The sequence below is a fragment of the Berghia stephanieae genome, chromosome 5, assembly GCF_034508935.2.
Source record: "Berghia stephanieae isolate SIO BIC M18660-M18661 chromosome 5, UCSD_Bste_1.3, whole genome shotgun sequence".
NCBI lineage: Eukaryota > Metazoa > Mollusca > Gastropoda > Nudibranchia > Aeolidiidae > Berghia > Berghia stephanieae.
In genome coordinates, this window is record NC_088364.1 from 51,196,208 (window position 1) to 51,215,537 (window position 19,330).

The window sequence follows — 19,330 nt, forward strand, 5'->3', positions numbered from 1 at the left end:
CCGCGGGTACCCGTGGCAGGAGTGACTTTTGTCCCAAAATTATTTTTTTTTGGGGGGGGGGGGGGGGGGTCTTTTTTAAATTAATTTATTATTTGTTACAACAAATGGAGCGAAACTGAAGTAAGAAACAAAGATAATTAACTACAATGAAAAAAAAATAATAAATAATAAATAAAATAAAAATACCTGAGATTCCTTTAAAAGATAAGAACTAATATAATATAGTCTTAACCTATTGATTCCAAAATTGAATCAAATGTGTGTTAACAAATAAAACAAAAAAATCAATGTAATTGAACAATACAGTAGGAAAATCTTTTGAAAAAATTTCATGTAAATGTAAATATGTAAATAAAATTATATTATTTCCAATTTTTGTTCAAAAATATTAAAACCGCCAAAAATTATCACTCTCAGTTCGGTTTCCATTTGTTGTAGCGGGTACCCGTTACCCGCCCCTTTGACCCGAGTACCCGGTTTAACTTTGTTACCCGCGGGTACTCGCGGGTACCCGAGTACCCGCCCAGCCCTACTCTCGTGGTTAATGGAAAAACAAAAACATTGTTGGGTTTCTGTTGTGAAAACGTAGGCAATGAAAACTTCTTTACTTCGTTCTTTTTATCGTCATTAAGTTAGCTAGTGTTGCAACACAGACATCCAGACACACATGTCCACATCAAGATTACCACGGGGGTTTTCAACATTCTTTAGAAATTGCCACAACGTCGATAAAGCACCAGACTATAAAAAGGGAGGATACTTGAGAAATATTTTCGTAACTGCAAATGTCACTAGATTACGTCCCATGCATTACTGCTGCCAAGCTGGTGGACTCCTCTTTGAGGTCCAATACAAATATTTTAAGCCTATTGATGGGCTCGGCAGAAACATGACATCACTAAAAGGCCCATTCCTATTTCAGACATTTTCATCGAAAACACCAGCCACAAGTGCTCTTTCAAAGAGTGACTTGAAAAAAGCAATTGATCATCTCACTGATCAGTTTATGGACGCAAGAGAGCTTCTTCAAGATGCGGTAAGTTGTTTTGTTTTTGTATTTCTAAGTTAAATAATTAACTCTCAAGACTTAAAGTCTAAAATACACTAGGGTTTCCATCTTCTAGACTTGTCTATCAGCTCAAGAGGATGATTTGTACATTAAAAGAGCAAGATAGTATAAGAAGAATGTCCAGGGACGCTCACTGACTTCTGACTCCCCTTACACTGACACGGCATATACTGTAGTAAGCTTACCTTTCTGTTGTCGATTTTTATTTTTATGCACGCCGAATTGCGTTTAAGAACCACACCAAGACAGAATATGCCAAATTGACCCAATCTAGAAGATTTCTTTAAAGTTTCTGACAACTATACAATAAATGTATGGAATTTTGGAGCATCATATTTGTTAGGCGTCTTTTTATTTCCTTTTATTTATTATTATTTTCGTTTGTTTGGCTCGTTTTTGCTGTTTTGTTCGGGTTTCTTTTTTTTTTTTCTTTTTTTTTTTTTTTATTTCTTCTTTTTTTTCTTTTTTTTTTTTGGTATTAGCAATTTAGCAATATCTGGCAGTGCCCATAGCCAGGTACTCATTCACACCTGAGCAGAATTACATTACCCTAACCAAGGACACAATGCCTTGGCCAGAGCTTTATGATTATTGTTACTCATGTGGTCTCTGATCACACTGAATATAGCTTGCATTTATAACAATAAAAAGACGAGACACTGTCCCACTGAGCAATTGACACAAATGTCATGTAATCAATTAATAAAGGGTAAGATAAATCATCTATTTTCATCCTAACGTAAAATTGGCAGTATAAACAAACAAATTGATGTTGAATTGATTGTTATATACCCTCAAATGTTGCAAGTTGAAATTGAAACAAAACAACACATGAAGGATCCGACAAACAGATTTATCTGCTTTTAAACCCAGTCTTTTTTTGTGTGTGTGTGTGTGTTTGTTTTTCAGAGAGAGAGTGCTGGAACTGTTTATTTTTCTAGTGATATGGAGGAGGCTTCTGAGAGTGTGACAAATACTTTACAGGAATATCAAGAGCTGCTGAATAAATTGTCAGATGAACAGAAGCAAGATGTGTTACGGACGATTGGGTTGAAAATGGAAGAACTAAAAGCCCAACAGCTAGCTCTTGAGGAACAGTCCTGATAAATCCTTTGATTAACTTTATCTTTGATTAATATAATATGATCATGATCAATGATTCCATTTTCTGATTTATTTTTATTCAGTGTTGGAAAATGTTCATTTATAACATAGGCCTATTGATATAACATAAATGTTTGAAATCAGGATATTTTTTGATGATTTACGATGTCAATACTCTATATATTTGGGGTGAATATGAAAAAAAAATATACATTGATAATTTGAGGCTACATTTTAGCTATCGACCACAATTTTAATAAGATTATTTTTTTTTAATATGCATGTATTTGATGTAAGGATGGCCAGTTGTATTTGGTGACATGGAATTGATGAGGATATTGGATGTTGTTAGCAGTCACTCATTCACTGCTTTTTTCGCCGCTCTCAAAGGAGACGATTCCAATTCACATTTCTTTATCTTTTTAGATTGTCTTACTTATAGAATTATCAATACCAACCTTTTTTTTAGTTTTGAAAAAAAAAACGGTCTGTTATTTCAGATAACCATACCAAAATACTTTTCTGTATGTATAAAGAAAGAGAGCGAGCAGAGGTTTCCACAATGTCATGACCAAATTCAGAGGAATTATGTATTGTGATGTAGGCTGTCTGTGGGATATTGGTTGTGATAGAAGATCAGTTATTTTAAAGATTCAATTAAAATGGAAGAATAATTGGAGTCCAATTGGGTAGAGCAGAAAACACTTTGAAAGGGAAGGATAGTTTGAGTCCAGTTGGGTTGGCTAGAAGGCACTTTGAAAGAAATCCAGAAATGAGTTTCAAGTTGGGATTGTAAAAACTCTGTTGTCTTTATCAGTGCTCTTGAAACTTTTTTACAAGGAAACTTTGATTAAGACCCACAATGTAACATGTGTTTTAACTTATATCATTCTTCTATAATTAGCTGCCTGATGTTTGTTAACAGAATGTGATTATGAGTATAGACTTGCATTTTTTCAGTTCCATTATGTGTGATCTATACTGATAGAAAGGTCAAGAACTGAATGTAGCTCCTTTTCCATGTCAATTCAATGAAAAGAAGGGGCCTGAGGCAATGCAAGGGTTTGTTTCGAGCAAAATACAATGACAAAGACCATTTTTTTTTTTTTTTAATCTTTGTAATTTTCAGTTGTCGAGAGGGAAATACGCGCGCGCGCACACACACACACACACACACACACACACACACACACACACATAAAGAGAGAGAATAAATCTGATTTTTAAAAGTTCTTTTTGATTTAGTACTAATTTGATTTTTACTGTTTATCCTTTATAAATCCATCATTGACTGGTGTATTCCTTTGTAGAATTTATTCAGTTTTAATTAGGTTTTTTTTTTAATATTTAAATAATATGCCCGGTTCTCATTTATCTTTAATACTTAATGGTTTGTTTTTTTAAATTCCATTATCTCTTGAAGTAAATAATGAACAAAATATGTGGTTTTGAGCTGTCGAAAATTATTCCAACAAATTGCATGATTGTAACTAAATCAGCTTTTTAATTGTTTTGTTTTGGTTGTTTGCTTGAGGTTTGTTTTGCTTTCTCAAAATAGTCAATTATGAACATAGTTACTAGAAGAAGGAAAAACATTGTTTCAATAATATATTTTTTTTCATTTATTTTTGTTTCCTAAAGAATTTGAGAGAACTTTATGGAATTGGTTTGTTTTTTTAAATTTCCAATGGTGGGCGGGGACGTCACTCTTGCTGTGTCTTCTATCCCCCTGGAATCTGTTTTCTTTTTCCAGGCTGATTTCTGTTCATGTTTTGAAATGAGATTAATTGGTTTTGCCGTGGTCTTGGCTGAGAAGGAAACAATCAATTTGACATTATTTATTTTATGACATTTTTTTTCTTTGAAAATCATCACTAATAGTTTGTTGTTTTTTTGTTTTGTTTTTTGTTTTTTTTAGAGGGGGGGTTGTTTTCTTGTTTTGTTTTGTTTTTGTTTAGTGTTCTTGACCTCCCATAGTGGACAGGGAGGTGCTTACTATGTCTTATTTCCCCTTATATCTGTTTTCCAACTTGCTTTCTGTCTTTGTCTTGGGACCGGTGCTTGTGTCTGGATGAGACTTTTAAGTGATCTCTTGATAGTGTACTCTTGGAATATACATCTGTTTCCTACTTGAACCAATTCCCCTTTGTCTTACCTTTTCTTGGGCGCTTTAATTGTAATTTTAGAACTTTTTACTATCCCATTTTCTTCCATTTTACTTACTCTGATATGACCCTTATGTGTTGCAACTGCCGTAAAACCCTTACAATTTATTTAAAAACATGTTTTTTGTCTTTTCTTGTTTTTTTAAATTGTTTTTGTTTTTTTTTAAGTAATATTTTGTAAGCTTTGGAGCGTATTCCTCTCACCCGGATCCTGTGTTTGAGTGTGGATGGGAATCTCAAACTAAGCACAATGATGGTTTGATCTTGGAATCTACTTCCTTTCCATATTTGTGCAAATCCCCCTTTGTCTTACTTTTTCTTTGTTCTTTCAATTTTAAAGCCACAATTTTTTACCATCCCATCTTCTTATATTTTGATTTACTGGCCTGAAATGATCTAAAAATATCACAAGCGCCAAACAAAGAAATATGAGAGATTTATTCGTTCTAAGATTGAGTTTGTATTTATTTGTATTTTGACAGTCTAAATTGAACCATTGAAAGGCATTTTATGCAGCTGTGTATTTTGAAATTTAAAGAGGCAATAGCCAAGAGGACCATACAGCTGGTTTATCGTTCTCTTTAGAGAAATGACTGATGATTTTAACAATTCTTTGCTGATTCTAAACAGTGTTTTCTCCGTCAAATGAAAAGAAAAATGTTTCAACATTGGTTGTTGGTCTTTGTGCATATGTTTAAAGGTCTGATAACCGAATGCAATTGTGGGCTTTTTTTTTTTTTTACATAATTGTTATGAATAATATTTTGCATTAGTTTGAGATATTGAGGCCTATGTATTTCCAGTACAATTATGAGCACATAACAATTATAGTCTGGGTGGGGTTCCTTACCTCCCATAGTGTACAGGGAGGCACTTACTGTGTCTTCTATACCCTATTTCTGTTTTCCAACATGCTTTCTGTCTTTGTCTTGGAATGAGATTGCACTTGGTTTTCTCCAGGCCCAGGCCAGATACCCTTGGTGGGAGGAAACAGTAAAATGCATTGTTTTGGGATATGATTTATGATATTTTTTGTCTTGTAAATCATGTCTCTGTTATGCACTGTATTGTTTTGTTTACATGTTATATATGATTTGTAAACATTAAAGTGTATCCCTCTTAGTTGGGACGTGTGCTTGTTTCTGTATGAGACTTTTAGGTGATCTCAAACTAAGTACTTTGATAATATCCTCTTGGAATCTACATCTGTTTCATATTTGATCTTCTTCTTCTTCTTCATTCCCGTACATATGCTCAAATCCCCATTGTCTTACCTTTTCCTGGATGCTTTAATTGTAATTCTAGAACTTTTTACTATCCCAATTTCTTCCTTTTTAATGGCGCTGATATGACCTCAATTTTGGTTATCAGACCTGCACATATATACACGTCGCTCGAGGTGTATGTGTCAAGACATTAGATTCTTTACCAGATAAGACGCGGCTTTTCTATGAGGCATTTACCAGATAAGACGCGGCTTTTCTATGAGGCATCTGCTTGTCTTTGGATCATCTTGAGAGTGCAATTTCTTTTGGTATTAAATTATTTTCTTTTGGATTATTAAACTTTTCATAATTAATAATAATAAAGAAGAAAACGACAGACAAACTCTTTCAAAAACCTCATGAGAGATTGCATTTGTATTCACAATAAGAGGAAAATATTTTATTGAATTTAGAATGTTTTTATTTTTAGTGCTTTTGAAAGTTTTATTATCGATTTTATATTATACCTATTTTATAACTACATTTGTATTAAGTATGTATCTAGTACCCATGTTATTAAGATTTATTTTGCTGCCAAATATTACAGTATTATATATACTGATTTGTGCCCTGGTGTATAATAGAAATATGAAAAGATCTATAGAAATCAGTGCTAGACAAAGCAGAAACAAAAATGCCAACTAACAAAATAAATGTTTTAAAATAATAAAACGTTCCTGCCTCAAATGGGGATCAAACCTCAGACCGCCTTCTTATCGATCAGACATTGAACTTGAACACGATAGGACGAGGATGAAGACATTTTGGGTATGCTCTATTTTTATTTTGAAAATATCAAAGTGACAAATTAGGAAGCAGGCACTGGTGTATCATAGAAGTCTAAAAAGGTGTGACGATAGATTGGACGATGTAATGTGTTCAGTGTTTCTTAATACTATGATGCAGGCGAGGCTTCACAACGGAAACGCGTACCCTTATCAAAATTATAAGCATTTAATCGTCCCAACTATTGGATAACCTCTGTGGTGTAATGGTCATACGCCTGACTGACCGGTAATCAGGAGATTTGAGGTCCGATCCCCATTCGATGCAGGTTGATTTTTTAGAGATTTTTTTTTTCTTGTGTAATTTTCTTTCTGCTTTGTCTGGCACTGTTCCATACACACATTTTCTTACCTGTATTTTTAACTTTAATAGGTACAGTATGTATGAATTTGTTTGAAGTGTTAAAGAGAACAAAAATTGACAAGTCCTATTGCTTTGTTGGTTGTTACGTTTGCTGGGTTTTCCGATAGCCCTCTACCATAATCTGTGTATGTCTTGTGTCCCTCCCTGTGCGGTTTTATATTTCTGACCTACATTGAGATAGTATTGTCTAGACCCTGGGCTTTTTTTTTTTTCTTCCTCCTTCTCTGAGATGTCTGATCTCTGATGGGGATTGTAAAATAAACAACTTCAATAGTGGGCAGGGTGGTACTTTCTGTGTCTTCTATCCCCTTATAGCTTTTTTCCAATTTGCTTTCTGTATTTGTCTTTGAATGAGAGGACTTGGTTTTATTCTGGCCCTGGCCAGAGTCCTCGGCTGGGAGGGAAACAGTCAAATGCATAGTTATTGTTTTGGGAGATGATATATTTTTCCTTGTAAATCATCTCTCTGTTATGTATTATTATTTGTTATTTTGAATGTATAATGTAAGCATTTGAGTGTATTCCTCTTTGTTGGATAAAGTGCTTGTGTCCAGTTGAGACTTATAGGTGATCTCAAACTAATTGCATTAATGGTATGATCTTGGAATCTACATCTGATCCCTATTTGTTCCCCGTTCCCCTATGTCTTTCTTTTTCTTGGGTTCTTTAATTGTAATTCTAGAACTTTTTACTATCCCATTTTCTTCCTTTTTACTGGCACTGATATAACCTAAATGTGTTTCAAGCACCATAAAACCTTTAGAAACAAAAACATCAAAAGGGTGCTATATTACAAGACCCCAAAGTCGCACATTTTCTTCTCTAATGGTCTAACCATTTTGTGAAATTGGTCGGAATTATCATCCAAAAGGGAATACATTTTCTCACCGTACTTAGGTGTAAAATGAGTACCTGGCCTTGAACAGTGTTGTCTTTTTCCGAAAAATTGTAAAATCGCCTAACTGGGTGGGGATCCTGACCTCCCATAGTGGGCAGGGAGGTACATGCTGTGTCTTCTATCCCCCATACCCGTTTTCCAATTGTTTCCTGTCATTATCTTGGAATGAGATTTCATAGTTTTGTCCTGATCCTTGCCGGAGTTCCTTGGCTGGGAGGGAAACAGTCGAATGTATAGTTATAGTTTTGGGAGATGATATTTTTTTCCTTGTAAATCATCTCTCTGTTATGCATTGTATTATGTTTAGTTTACGTATTAAATTATATGATTGGTAAACATTTGAGTGTATTCCTTTTAGTTGGGACCTGTGCTTGTGTCTGGATGAGACTTTTAGGTGATCTCAAACTAAGTACTTTGGCGGTGTGCTCTTGGAATCTACATCTGTTGCCTATTTGAACCAATTCCCCTTTGTCTTACCTTTTCTTTTGTGCTTTAATTGTAGTTCTAGAACTTTTTACTATCCCATTTTCTTCCTTTTTACTGGCGCTGATATGACCTTAATGTGTTGCAAGCGCCGTAAAACAAAACCCTTAAAAACAAAAACAAATAAAATCGCCTAATAGGCGTTATGTCCCGTCCTACATGTTAAATTTTGCTGTTGACCAGGGACCCCATGTAAAGCGCTTTGAGCACATTTAGTGGATATTGCGCTATATAAAAGCTCAAGTTCAGGATAATACGCAACTCAAGAGCACCTGACAACGACGTAAAAGCAGCCAAATGGGTAACAATTAGTATAAGAAAAGAAAAAAAAGAATAGCCTATCCGTCACTGAGTACAATGTATAACAAAAACAACAATCAATACAATCGACACATATCAGCCGAAATAAACTTTACTTAAAAGTAAAAGATTTGAAGTTGACTTTCGACTTTTGAATTTGTTAAGGGGTCAAGATAAATCAGTCGTAAGACCACTAGACTCGGAAGAAAAGATACCGTCATCTGTTCTGGGTGCAGTCAAGATTTTCCTCTGACCCCTCTTTCCAGCCAGCATTATAGCTGGGTCTTTCAGATTTGACAGAAAGTAGGCAATTTGAATAATCTAGTATCATGGCCAATGGATAGCAAGCAATAATTGTCTTTGTCCGTTTATCTCTTCTGAAAACGGAATAAACTCCGGCTACATGAATCTTTTGGCTCTGAAAGACTAAGACAAAAAGAATTCCAATCACTGCTGGTCATATCCATTTTTATTTCATTTTTTTTATACGTTCACTAATCCATCACCTACCGCATAGATAGAAAAACTCTACTGAAAACGAAATGAATCATAAGTTTTAAATGGTATATTATAATAACTTCAACAGTTTATTTTCCTTTAAAGTGACAAACAAGATATATGTATGTATACATATGTATATATATACATTGAAACTTACTGAGACAACAATTGAAAGTTAGTTTTTAACGAAAAGTTAAACATTGATCGTATTGACAATAATATGGTCATTTGTGATGTTTTTAAAAATTTTATTTCCTGGCACCTACTTTGCACCCACAGTGACCAAAGCATTTCATTACTTCCTGTGTTGTGGACATTTCTCTGTCTAAACAATCTAAGAAGTTTTCTGCTGTCTCGTCGGGAAATCTAAGCTCAAAATTAGCTTCAAGTAGCTTCTCCTCTTTACCTTGTTATGCAATGGGGAAAATGCCTCTTTTAAAGAAATTCTAAGTTCAAAAATAATTATTATTTTACCCCTTCGATATGGGGAAAACCCGATTTTACGATAGCGTTATAGCAATATGTAATGATTGACTTTTATTAATAATACTTTATATATTTATCGTGGGAATGATCAAAGGAAGATAATCATTTAATATTTTCATTGAGTTAGTTTGTCATGAATTATGTCCCCTTATTAGACCCTATTCTTTTATGTTAATTGTATTTGTTACCCATATGTATTATTGTTTACATTGCCCTTGTCGTTTATAGTTGTTTCCCTTTTTGAGTATAAAAGGAAATGTTTTTAAAATAAAGTCCTCTCTAATGTGCTAACATCCAAAGAGACTTCATGTCATTTTTTTTTATCCGCCGGCTAGTTATGGAGCATATGAAATGACAATAATGCAGATGCATTAAGCAGACTGCCACTAAATGAAACAACTATCACGAACACTCCAATTGAAATAGAGTCGCTATTCAGATTGCTCGATAAGCTTCCAATCACTACAGAACAAATAAGCGCTGGAACTATGAAAGACCCAGTACTAAAAGAAGTGTACAAAAATGTTATGTTTGGGTGGAGTGATAACACAGTAAGTGAGAACCTAAAACCATTCAAAGTTCGTGAACCAGAACTGAGTGTTGATAACAACTGCTTACTGTGGGGGACAAGAGTAATCATACCAAACAGCTTACAATGTGATGTTTTCAAACTACTTTATGACACGCATGTGGGTATTGCAGGCATTAAACAAATTGTAAAATCCTGTTACAAATGCCAATTGCATGGCAGGCAGCCACCAAAGGCGCCATTACACCCTTGGGTATGGCCAACTGAGCCTTGGGAAAGGATACATATGGACTTAGCTGGTCCATTCCTTAGCAAAATGTTCCTCATTATTGTTGATTCCCACTCGAAGGAATGTAATGATTGACTTTTATTTATACTTAAAATAATTATTGACCAAAGGAAGATAATCATTTAATATTTCCCTTGAGTTAGTCTGTCATGAATTATGTCCCCTTATAAGACCCTATTCTTTTATGTTTTGTTACCTATATTATTGTTAGTACATTGCCCTTGTCGTTTATAGTTGTTTCCCTTTTTGAGTAAAAAAGGAAATGTTTTAAAATAATGTGCTAACCTCCAAAGAGACATCATGTCATTTTTTTTATCAAGAGCCATCCGGCTATTTATGGAGCACATGATACAATATTATATATATATATATATATATATATATATATATATATATATATATATATATATATATATAGAGAGAGAGAGAGAGAGAGAGAGAGAGAGAGAGAGAGAGAGAGAGAACGGGAAGATGAGAGATTATGCGTTTTAATTATAATAATCTATGAAACTTTCCCTTTTTGAGTATAAAAGGAAATGTTTTTAAAATAAAGTCCTCTCTAATGTGCTAACCTCCAAAGAGACTTCATGTCATTTTTTTTTTATCAAGAGCCATTCGGCTATTTATGAAGCACATGACACAATATAATATAATATATATATATATATATATATATAATATATATATATAATAATATATATATATATATATAATATAAATATATATATATATATATATATATATATATATATATAGAGAGAGAGAGAGAGAGAGAGAGAGAGAGAGAGAGAGAGAGAGAGAGAACGGAAGATGAGAGATTATGCGTTTTAATTATAATAATTTATGAAACTTTAAAAAATAATCGAGAAGCCAGTATTTCACGTATTTCAACGTAACAAATCATAAATGATTATTATAAAAATTGATATGCGCATTATATATATATATATATATATATATATATATATATATATATATATATATATATATATATATATATATAGTATTTTTATGTTGTTTTCCAGCCTTTTTTATGAATGAAACATTTTTCCTATTCCTAAATCTTTTCCCTCTTTACACATATTATCTTTTTCCAACTTTCTTGAGCCCCGGACTAGAATTGGCATAGAATGCTCTATTGTATTGTTCGATCCTTTCGATATTTTGCTTGATCTTGGCACACTCCAGAAGAAGAATCCCATGCTTCTCCTTGAGCTCCTTGAGCTTCTCGTTGAGAATTAACTTCTTGTCTACTGATTCTTCCAGGTCCCGCAGCAGATAACCGTGGCTCATCAAACCACTTTGGTGACGCTGTTTCATGTTGTCTCTACGGAGGACGTCACGTGCCTCTTTTGTTTTGGACAAGACTTGCCTACTCTAAAATATATTTTTTAAAAGAAAAGAAATAAAATGATGGAAATGGATATAGAACGTAATCACAGACTAGATAAGAGCATACAACTTGTACTTGAGAGAACATCCATTAAAAACACTTTTTGCAACAACAAAAAAAAAAAAAAAGAATTACCCCCCCCCCCCAAAAAAAAAAAAAAACAAATATTTTTTTTTTTAAATGATCGTCTTCATATATTTACCTTTTATAAAATTTACCGGAGAATAATAGACTGTAAAATGTTTTTGTAAAAACAAACATTTCCAAAATGAAGTTAACATTTTTTATGTCAGTTTTAAATAAGCGTTTTAAGTAAATGGTCGATGGGCGCGCGCCGAATATTTCCTTACCTGATAGTTGGGGCCCACTTAAGTCCTGTTTACTGTCTGTTTTGGAATTTTTATTCTAATTTTTTTTTAAGGTACAAAGTTGTTGAACTCTTAATTAGTCAGATTCTATCTGTTCTGTCATATGCTTGTTTAAAAAAGAATAATTGGTTTTGTGTCTATACAATTACTGACCTGACACAGATCAACTTCTACGTCTTTTAAAGACGTTTTCTTTGCTATGTTTTCTCTTTGAACGGACTTAAGCTTTTCTTTTAAATGCGTCAGAATCTGGATGGTGCTCGAGTTTTTCTTTCGCAGCTTATGAAGTTCCTAAAGGAATGGAAAGAAAGTGAAGTCACCCCCTTCAAAGTTTGCCCATCAAAGTTGATTTGAATTAAAGAAAAGAATATTCAATTATTCAATAAAATATGAGACAAAGAAATATAATATATATTTTGAAAGTAACTGCTAGAAATTACAGTTGATCGCGATACTAAAATAAATGTTTGTTGTTGTTGAACCAGCACGCAGCACAAGTAATATAATGATCGGAGTTAACCCCAATTGGTTAAAAGTGGCGGGAATGAAACCTTTAAAAAGGCTCCATGGTAACATTATCTCTCAATACTCATGTAAAGTGAATTCCTGCTGCTATCACATTATATTATATTAGATGTGTTCCTACAAAATAATGGATTGTAAATGGAAGTATGTAGTTATTATTATGTTGACCTTACTCGCGGTGTGTAGTGTGTGATTATAACATATCCCAAAAAGAGATGTAAATGGTTTTGTTTGCCGTTGATCATATTCTTATAATTTTAAGAATAACAGATTGCCATGTAATGGTTTGAAAAAGCGTTTTCTTGTCTTACCTGAAACAATCATTGCAGTTTTTGAACTTTAGATTAATAATGTTTTACAAGTGTACATATATAAGATTTTGTATGTTTGCAACATTGTATTAGACAATTTTTAAGTGTACTTTTCGATTCAACGCTCTTTTAGTTTCTGGTTTTGAAAATTGGTGAGGGCAATTTTTTTTGTTTTTTTTTGTTCTAAACGTTTTTGAGACACAAGTCTATCAGTTATTATTTTTTTATCACTTTTGGAGAATCCGCAATATTTCCGGAGAAATAAAGGCTATTACTATTACAAACAGGTGCTTGTCTATTTTAATTAGTATACTACTTTATTGTGAAAATTAACAAGATCGATGGACTTTTTGGAGCCATCAACAATAAAATCAGTTCGGTAATAAAATTTGTAAGTGCGTGCAAATGAATCTGCCATGAGGGTGGACCAATTATTATGGCCCAGCAAATATTCTAAATAACTATATGAGTCAACGGGTGATAGATTTACCCTTAATTTTTTTCTAAGGGTTGCAAGTTACTCCTATATTAATCTTTGTCAAATAGTTTTATAACTTTTAGATTTGCCAGTAATTCCGTGCTCGTTGACAAAAACTTAACATGGGCTGTACGGAACAATGTTAACCCCCAATACTATTTTTTTTAAAAGAATAGATTGTATAACTTTTGAATCGTATAATATGAAAAAAACATTTTTAAAGATAACTTACCTCGTTTTTCTCTTCAATTTTTTCGTTGCAGGTCTCGTTTTCAATCTTGAGAAGTTCAAAATCAAAAAGCTGGAGGCCATCCGTAAATTCTTCCTGTTTTGAATAGAAATAGAAATACATATTCTATCGTGATCTGATTAACACATTATTCATTTTGACCAGACTATTTTAAAATTTATTGCATAGTTTTTTCATCACTTTTCAAGTTTTTTTGTGGTGGCAAATTTAATGAAAATGCTATAAGCCATTACAATACATTCGTGCTCTTTATAAAAAAAGGATACATTTGACTCAAGCGATTTTTTGACGCAAGCATTGGAAGAAAAATAAAAACGCGTCAAAAATCGATTGAGTGAAATGTTTTCCTTTTTACAAAAGCGCGACCGTAATGGCTTACAGCATCTTCCTGAAATTTCACAACAAAAAAACTTTAATAGTAATGAAAAATTATGCAAAAAACTAGATGTTTCTATCATTTCTAGTTTTTAAGCTATTTAAATTCTTTATCGGGTAGGTAGGAAAAAAACACACACTGAACTGTATGTTAAAACTTACTTAATGTTTGATGAATATGGCTATCGAACGTATGTCTGAGCTCCGTTTTTTTTATTATTTCCATGATATTCCAAGCAAGATATTATATTATAAAATACATTACAAAAGCAACATAAAATATAGTTTATTATTCAACCCTCACCCTTTTCTTCAATTCCCGTTGCCGCCTCTCCAATGTATATTTCAACATTAAATGTTCCAATCTCGCCGTTGTCAGTTCGATTTCTTTTTGTTCCTCTTTGAACACAGCCATCTCCACGTCCTGAAAGCGTTCAAATAATTTACACAACTCGGAGGATTTAATTTTCTTTGGAACATGAAAGGTGTTTGGGTTTGTATTTTGCTTTTACTTTTCTTTTTTCTTTTTTTTTTATGGTGTTGTCAAGTTTTCTTACGGTGTTGGTTTTTGGAGGGGTTGTTATTAATGTTATATTTTCTTTCTTGTTGTTTTGTTGTTATTGTTGTTGTTGTTTGTTTGTCTTTTTTTATTTAAGTTTTGGTTTGTTTGTTTTTTGTTTTTCTTTGTGTGTTTGTTTTTTGTTTTTCTTTGTGTGTTTGTTTTTTGTTGGGTTTTTTTTTTTTTGTTTAATTTTTTTTTGGTGGGGGGGGGGGGGGGGTTGTCTTGTTTTATTTCGGTGGTGTCTTTTTAGTGGGGTTCTTATTAATTCTATAGTTTCTTTTTTTTTTTCTTTCTTTCTTTTATTTTCTTTTTTTAAAAACTATTTTGTTTTGTTTTAGTTGTAATATGAAAGTAAAAATGTTGAGAGTCGGTTCCTGTGAAAGGCGGAAGGCACAAGTCTGAAAATTATTCAGTGTTTGTTTGCAAACGTGCTCAACGGAGATTATTGTGGAGCATCCGTTTTCTTTGTGAAAAATATCAGCATTGACATGTTCCAAGTATCGGGTAACCTTTCTGGTTTAATGGTTGCAAGTCTGATTATCAGGTGTGAGGTTGGGATCCCTTGTCAAGGAAAGCTCGCTGGTGAAATGTTAAAATAATTCTTTTTATTATTCTTTGCCTGGTACTTCATTATTCACACCTTTTCACGTCTTTATGAAAACTAATAAGCTAACCAAATCAATGAAGATCCAGCAACTCATTTGTCTCAATAGTCTCAAAATTGGTATAATGTCGGGTGAACATGGTGTTTAAAAATTGATTTTAAAAGTAAGTAGTCCTTAAGAGCAATTAGTCTCACAGTTTCTATAGAGTGAAATGGACAATAGCAATTGTGTGATATACCTTCGGTATAAGACGCTTGTCTATCGCTAAGTACTTTTCGTCAGATCTAACATACCCAGCTACTCAATCACCCGGAGTCGATTTCGGTCCCTTGCGTGTGAAGCGCGTCCTCTATCGACTGAGCTATCGGACCCCAAATTTTATATTATTTTTTTTTCAGCTGAACTTAAAATATTTGAATTCGGATGAATGCCTTTATTCAGGAAAATTTATATTATGTCACTAACTCTCAAAAAAGATGAATTTACTAGTTCTGATCATTTATATCTCAAATTCAATTTTGTTCACCGAGTTCACTCCGACATAATACCAAATAGACGCGATAGGTCACATGAATGAACAATTTGACGACCTCTATCGCAAACTTTTCTCCCGATCTTACAGACCCAACTACCCAATAACTTCTGCATGCATAGACTTACTTGACCTATTTCTCTGGAGTATAGGGCTTCCCTTACACTTAGGATCCCATTCTTGGGACGTCTTGGAACACCTTCTTTACTTCACCCCATATCACCTTGCTTGATGATTTTCAGATCGCTGTCCAAAATACGCAGCCAAGCTTGTTGGTGATTTGCCTCTTTTCAGTTGACTTTTTGGATTCTATTCCAATACTTTCTTCGTAATGTTGTCATCTTCCCTTCGTCTCATTGTGTGCCCAGCCCATTTCCATTTCCTTGATTGTACTGAGGTTGTGATAGGTATCTGGTTACGCCGTTCCCATTAAGGCGTCATTTGAGATCTTATCTTCCCATCTGATGTTCAGAATTCGTCGGAGAAAAAGTTAAAACAAATAAAAATTAAATAAATTCCCTTTATTCGTCCCCATTGGGAAATTTGACTTTAGGTCTATTCCAAGGAAGACCGAGAGTTTATGCTCCTGGTCTTATTCTGACACCCTGTTTTTTCCCCCATAAAGTAAGACAGATTTCACGCTGATATTAAAAACCTTGTTATTGTGTGTTGGCATGAGTGTTCTCATTTCGCCATAATTGTTTTAGCATTGCAAATGCCTGTCTATTTTTAGTAATTCTGTCAGCATCTGCTCCTCCCTCTTGTCTACTATTCTCCCTAGATAAGTAAATTGGGTGACATTTAATTTTTGCCAGCCAAGATGAAAACGATTTTTGCTTATGATTTGGAATCTCCTGGTTTTTGTTTTCCTTATATTTATTTTTAGGTTGATTTAGCAATTGCTTTAAGATCGTTAATTTTGTCTGTCTTGCATTTGTTGCCATGTATCCGATAGAAGACTGATGTCTTTGTGGCGGGTTGTGTGTTAATTTGTGGGATCGAGTCCAACCGATAGCTCAATGGTCTGGATTCGAACTAGCATGCGCGCTATGGCTCTCGTTACCAGCTGCACCATTCACAACCTATATCAAAACGGCTCAGGTTTAATCTAGGGGTGATTAAGAATTGCCTTAGGGTCCCTTATAACTTAATTGTATTAATAACAAGTGAGTCAAGACAATAGTAACGCCCAATGCAATAATAACAATTCTATACATAAAGTTTAATTAGATTGTTACAGGAAAAGATAGAAAGAATAAGTATTTATTTAATATCAAGAAGAATAGCTCTAATTGAGTGGATCTAATCTATTATATATTTATTTGTTTGCTTTGATATAATCATATGTGTCTGTGGAAAATACATTTGAAAATGGTATAAGCCCGTTTGGCTTATCTTTATCCCGCCGGCTTGCTTGACTGAGGCAAATGTATCAGCTAGTTCCAGGGTTGGCGCCTGCTTTGCAGAGTTCTCTGGACATCACAACAGTGTGTTGTAGTTAGGCTGACATCAGGGGTTTACCGCTGTTCAAGGACTGGGATGCAGGGATTCGGCACAACTGGGTGCTCCAACGACACGGAAAAGGACCAGGAAAATGGCCAGGACGAACATCCATGGAATAGCACAATTAAAATATATACACAACTATAATAGTAATGCTAGATTAAATTGAATTCACAGTAATATCTCGTTCCACTTTGAATGTTAACCAATAATTCATTTTACCTCCAGCCGAGATAGACAAACTTTTACAAGTTTGAAATTGGAAAGATAGCTCTTTTCTTTTGGGCTTCTTCGCGTGTGTGTGATTAGATTCAGATATGAATTTGGTTTTGTGAAACGAAAATAGCCAATCAGAAGAATTTCCTGTTTTAGATAGCCAATGATATCCAGATGCGTTGGTAAGAAAGAATAACGGATAATTACCGGAGAGCTAGACCTTAATTGTAATTTTAGCTACTCTTGAACGAGACAAGGACCTCAGGGCATATGCACGATGGCGACTTGTTTGGAAAAGGTAATTAGCAGGTGGCATGAATACAATGGGCAGACAATTTGAACAAGTAAATAAGCCTTAAGCTGAAAGTGAATGTTCCGTTATACAATGGAAATGTTTCCCCACCTAACGACCAAAATTTCCGTTAGAAAGATTTGGGGCTTTATTGGAGAAAGGCTGTCCGTGTTTGAGTATTTTTAATGGAGGTGTTGATCAAATATATGTCTCGTCCACTAGGTTTGAAGTGGTTTTGAACCGAGACGCTGACGAATGATAAAGAAACACGCAGTGAAAGAAAATCGCTCGTCACAGTCTTCTACAAAATCAAAATCATCTTTTAATTTCTTATTGAAGATCCAATTTAGTGGCATGGATAAAAGGTTCTGAAAAGAACTCGACTGCACCCGCATCGATACCGGTCCCTTTACTTGTGATGCAAGTGCTCTATCAAGCCTTTTAGAACTCTCTTTGGTGTGCCCGACAAATATATCCAAGTAAACAGTTATTCTTTTTCATTACATTGACTTTTTTAGAATTATTTGTTTTATCACTTTTGTAATCACAAATTGATCATCTTACCTTAGCAGGAAGCGGTTTGCCCGTTTGTCTGCCCCATGCACCGAGTGTCACTTGCTTCTTATGGTCCAGAAATTTCATTTTGCCTCTATCGGCGATGCGTTTTTTAGCAAAGGCATAATCGGCCGCAAGTTTCACTATTTCCGCTGACCGCTCTATATCACTTTTTAGCTGCTCTTGCAAATCCTGAAACTGAACTTTTAGGGTAAGAATACGGATGACCTTTGTTCAAAACATCAATTGAAATGGACATATAACAATTGTATTCATGCTAAATAAAACAGATTCAATTCAATTTAATTATAGGCTTTCGCCGATATCATACAGGTTTGATTTCACTTAATTAAATATTTCAAAGGTATTAACACATTATTATAAACGACAGTTGCGATATTATACTTGATCATTATTACGACAACTATAATGGTAATCGCGATGTATATATTATATATATATATGTATATATTATATTATAAATATATATAATATATATATATCCTATACCATATATTTAGACAACGTCCATCGGAATAAAATACCCAACCAGAAAATCAAACAAATCTCAATACCGCAAAACCAAAGAAACACCACTATCTCTCACAATCCAACCGATCAGGCTACGACTTTTCAGCTACATTCTAAGACAAGATGAACCTCGAGCAACAAATCGATGGTTTACTATTTCAATCACAAGAACAAAAACCAAATAGGTCGACCAAGAACATCCGAGTTAGAATATTAAGCCGTGACCTCAAACATGTTGGCCACAGTTTCAATTCAAGATCTTGGAAAATCCGACAATGTGCAACAAAACAACGGGAATGGAAATTTGCCACCTTAACAATACTAAAAGCAGCCCAGCCTGAAAAGTGTGTCGGCTATTCAGTGGCAGGGCCTTAAGTCAAGTCAAGAGCTCTATGATATGAGCCTAATTCATATGAGCAGCCTCATATAGGCCCGGTCTATATCGTAGACCCGGGCTTGCAGGCCTGGCCTACGGCGGTCGGGTTTTTTTGTATTCATGTGACAAGCCTGGAGGTCTGAAAGTCAAGTCTGGGTCTAAACGCCGTGCGCCGACGGAAGAGGCAGCAGCTTCAAATGGTGTCATGCTACTATGTTAT

At 34.1% G+C, this 19,330-nt stretch overlaps 2 protein-coding genes across 3 annotated transcripts in view; one reads left to right on the top strand and one right to left on the bottom strand.

Moving 5' to 3' along the window:
• The first annotated feature begins 528 nt into the window (after nt 1-528).
• Nucleotides 529-9,719, top strand: LOC144973149 (uncharacterized). The gene is made up of 2 exons (XM_078915262.1): nt 529-1,036; nt 1,979-9,719. Exons 1-2 carry the CDS (start codon nt 668-670, stop codon nt 2,171-2,173), a joined length of 564 nt encoding a protein of 187 aa, XP_078771388.1. The 5' UTR covers nt 529-667; the 3' UTR covers nt 2,174-9,719.
• Nucleotides 9,720-11,270: 1,551 nt separating this feature from the next.
• LOC144973146 (cilia- and flagella-associated protein 184-like) overlaps nt 11,271-19,330 on the bottom strand; it is a 37,081-nt gene continuing 29,021 nt past the window's right edge. For both annotated transcript variants that reach the window (XM_078915249.1, XM_078915250.1), the window contains exons 8-12: nt 18,213-18,406; nt 14,243-14,362; nt 13,546-13,638; nt 12,153-12,290; nt 11,271-11,615 (exon numbers count right to left, since the gene is read on the bottom strand). In XM_078915249.1, coding sequence (XP_078771375.1) covers nt 11,322-11,615; nt 12,153-12,290; nt 13,546-13,638; nt 14,243-14,362; nt 18,213-18,406 — 839 coding nt within the window. In that variant the 3' untranslated portion in view covers nt 11,271-11,321. The remainder of the gene's footprint in view (nt 11,616-12,152; nt 12,291-13,545; nt 13,639-14,242; nt 14,363-18,212; nt 18,407-19,330) is intronic.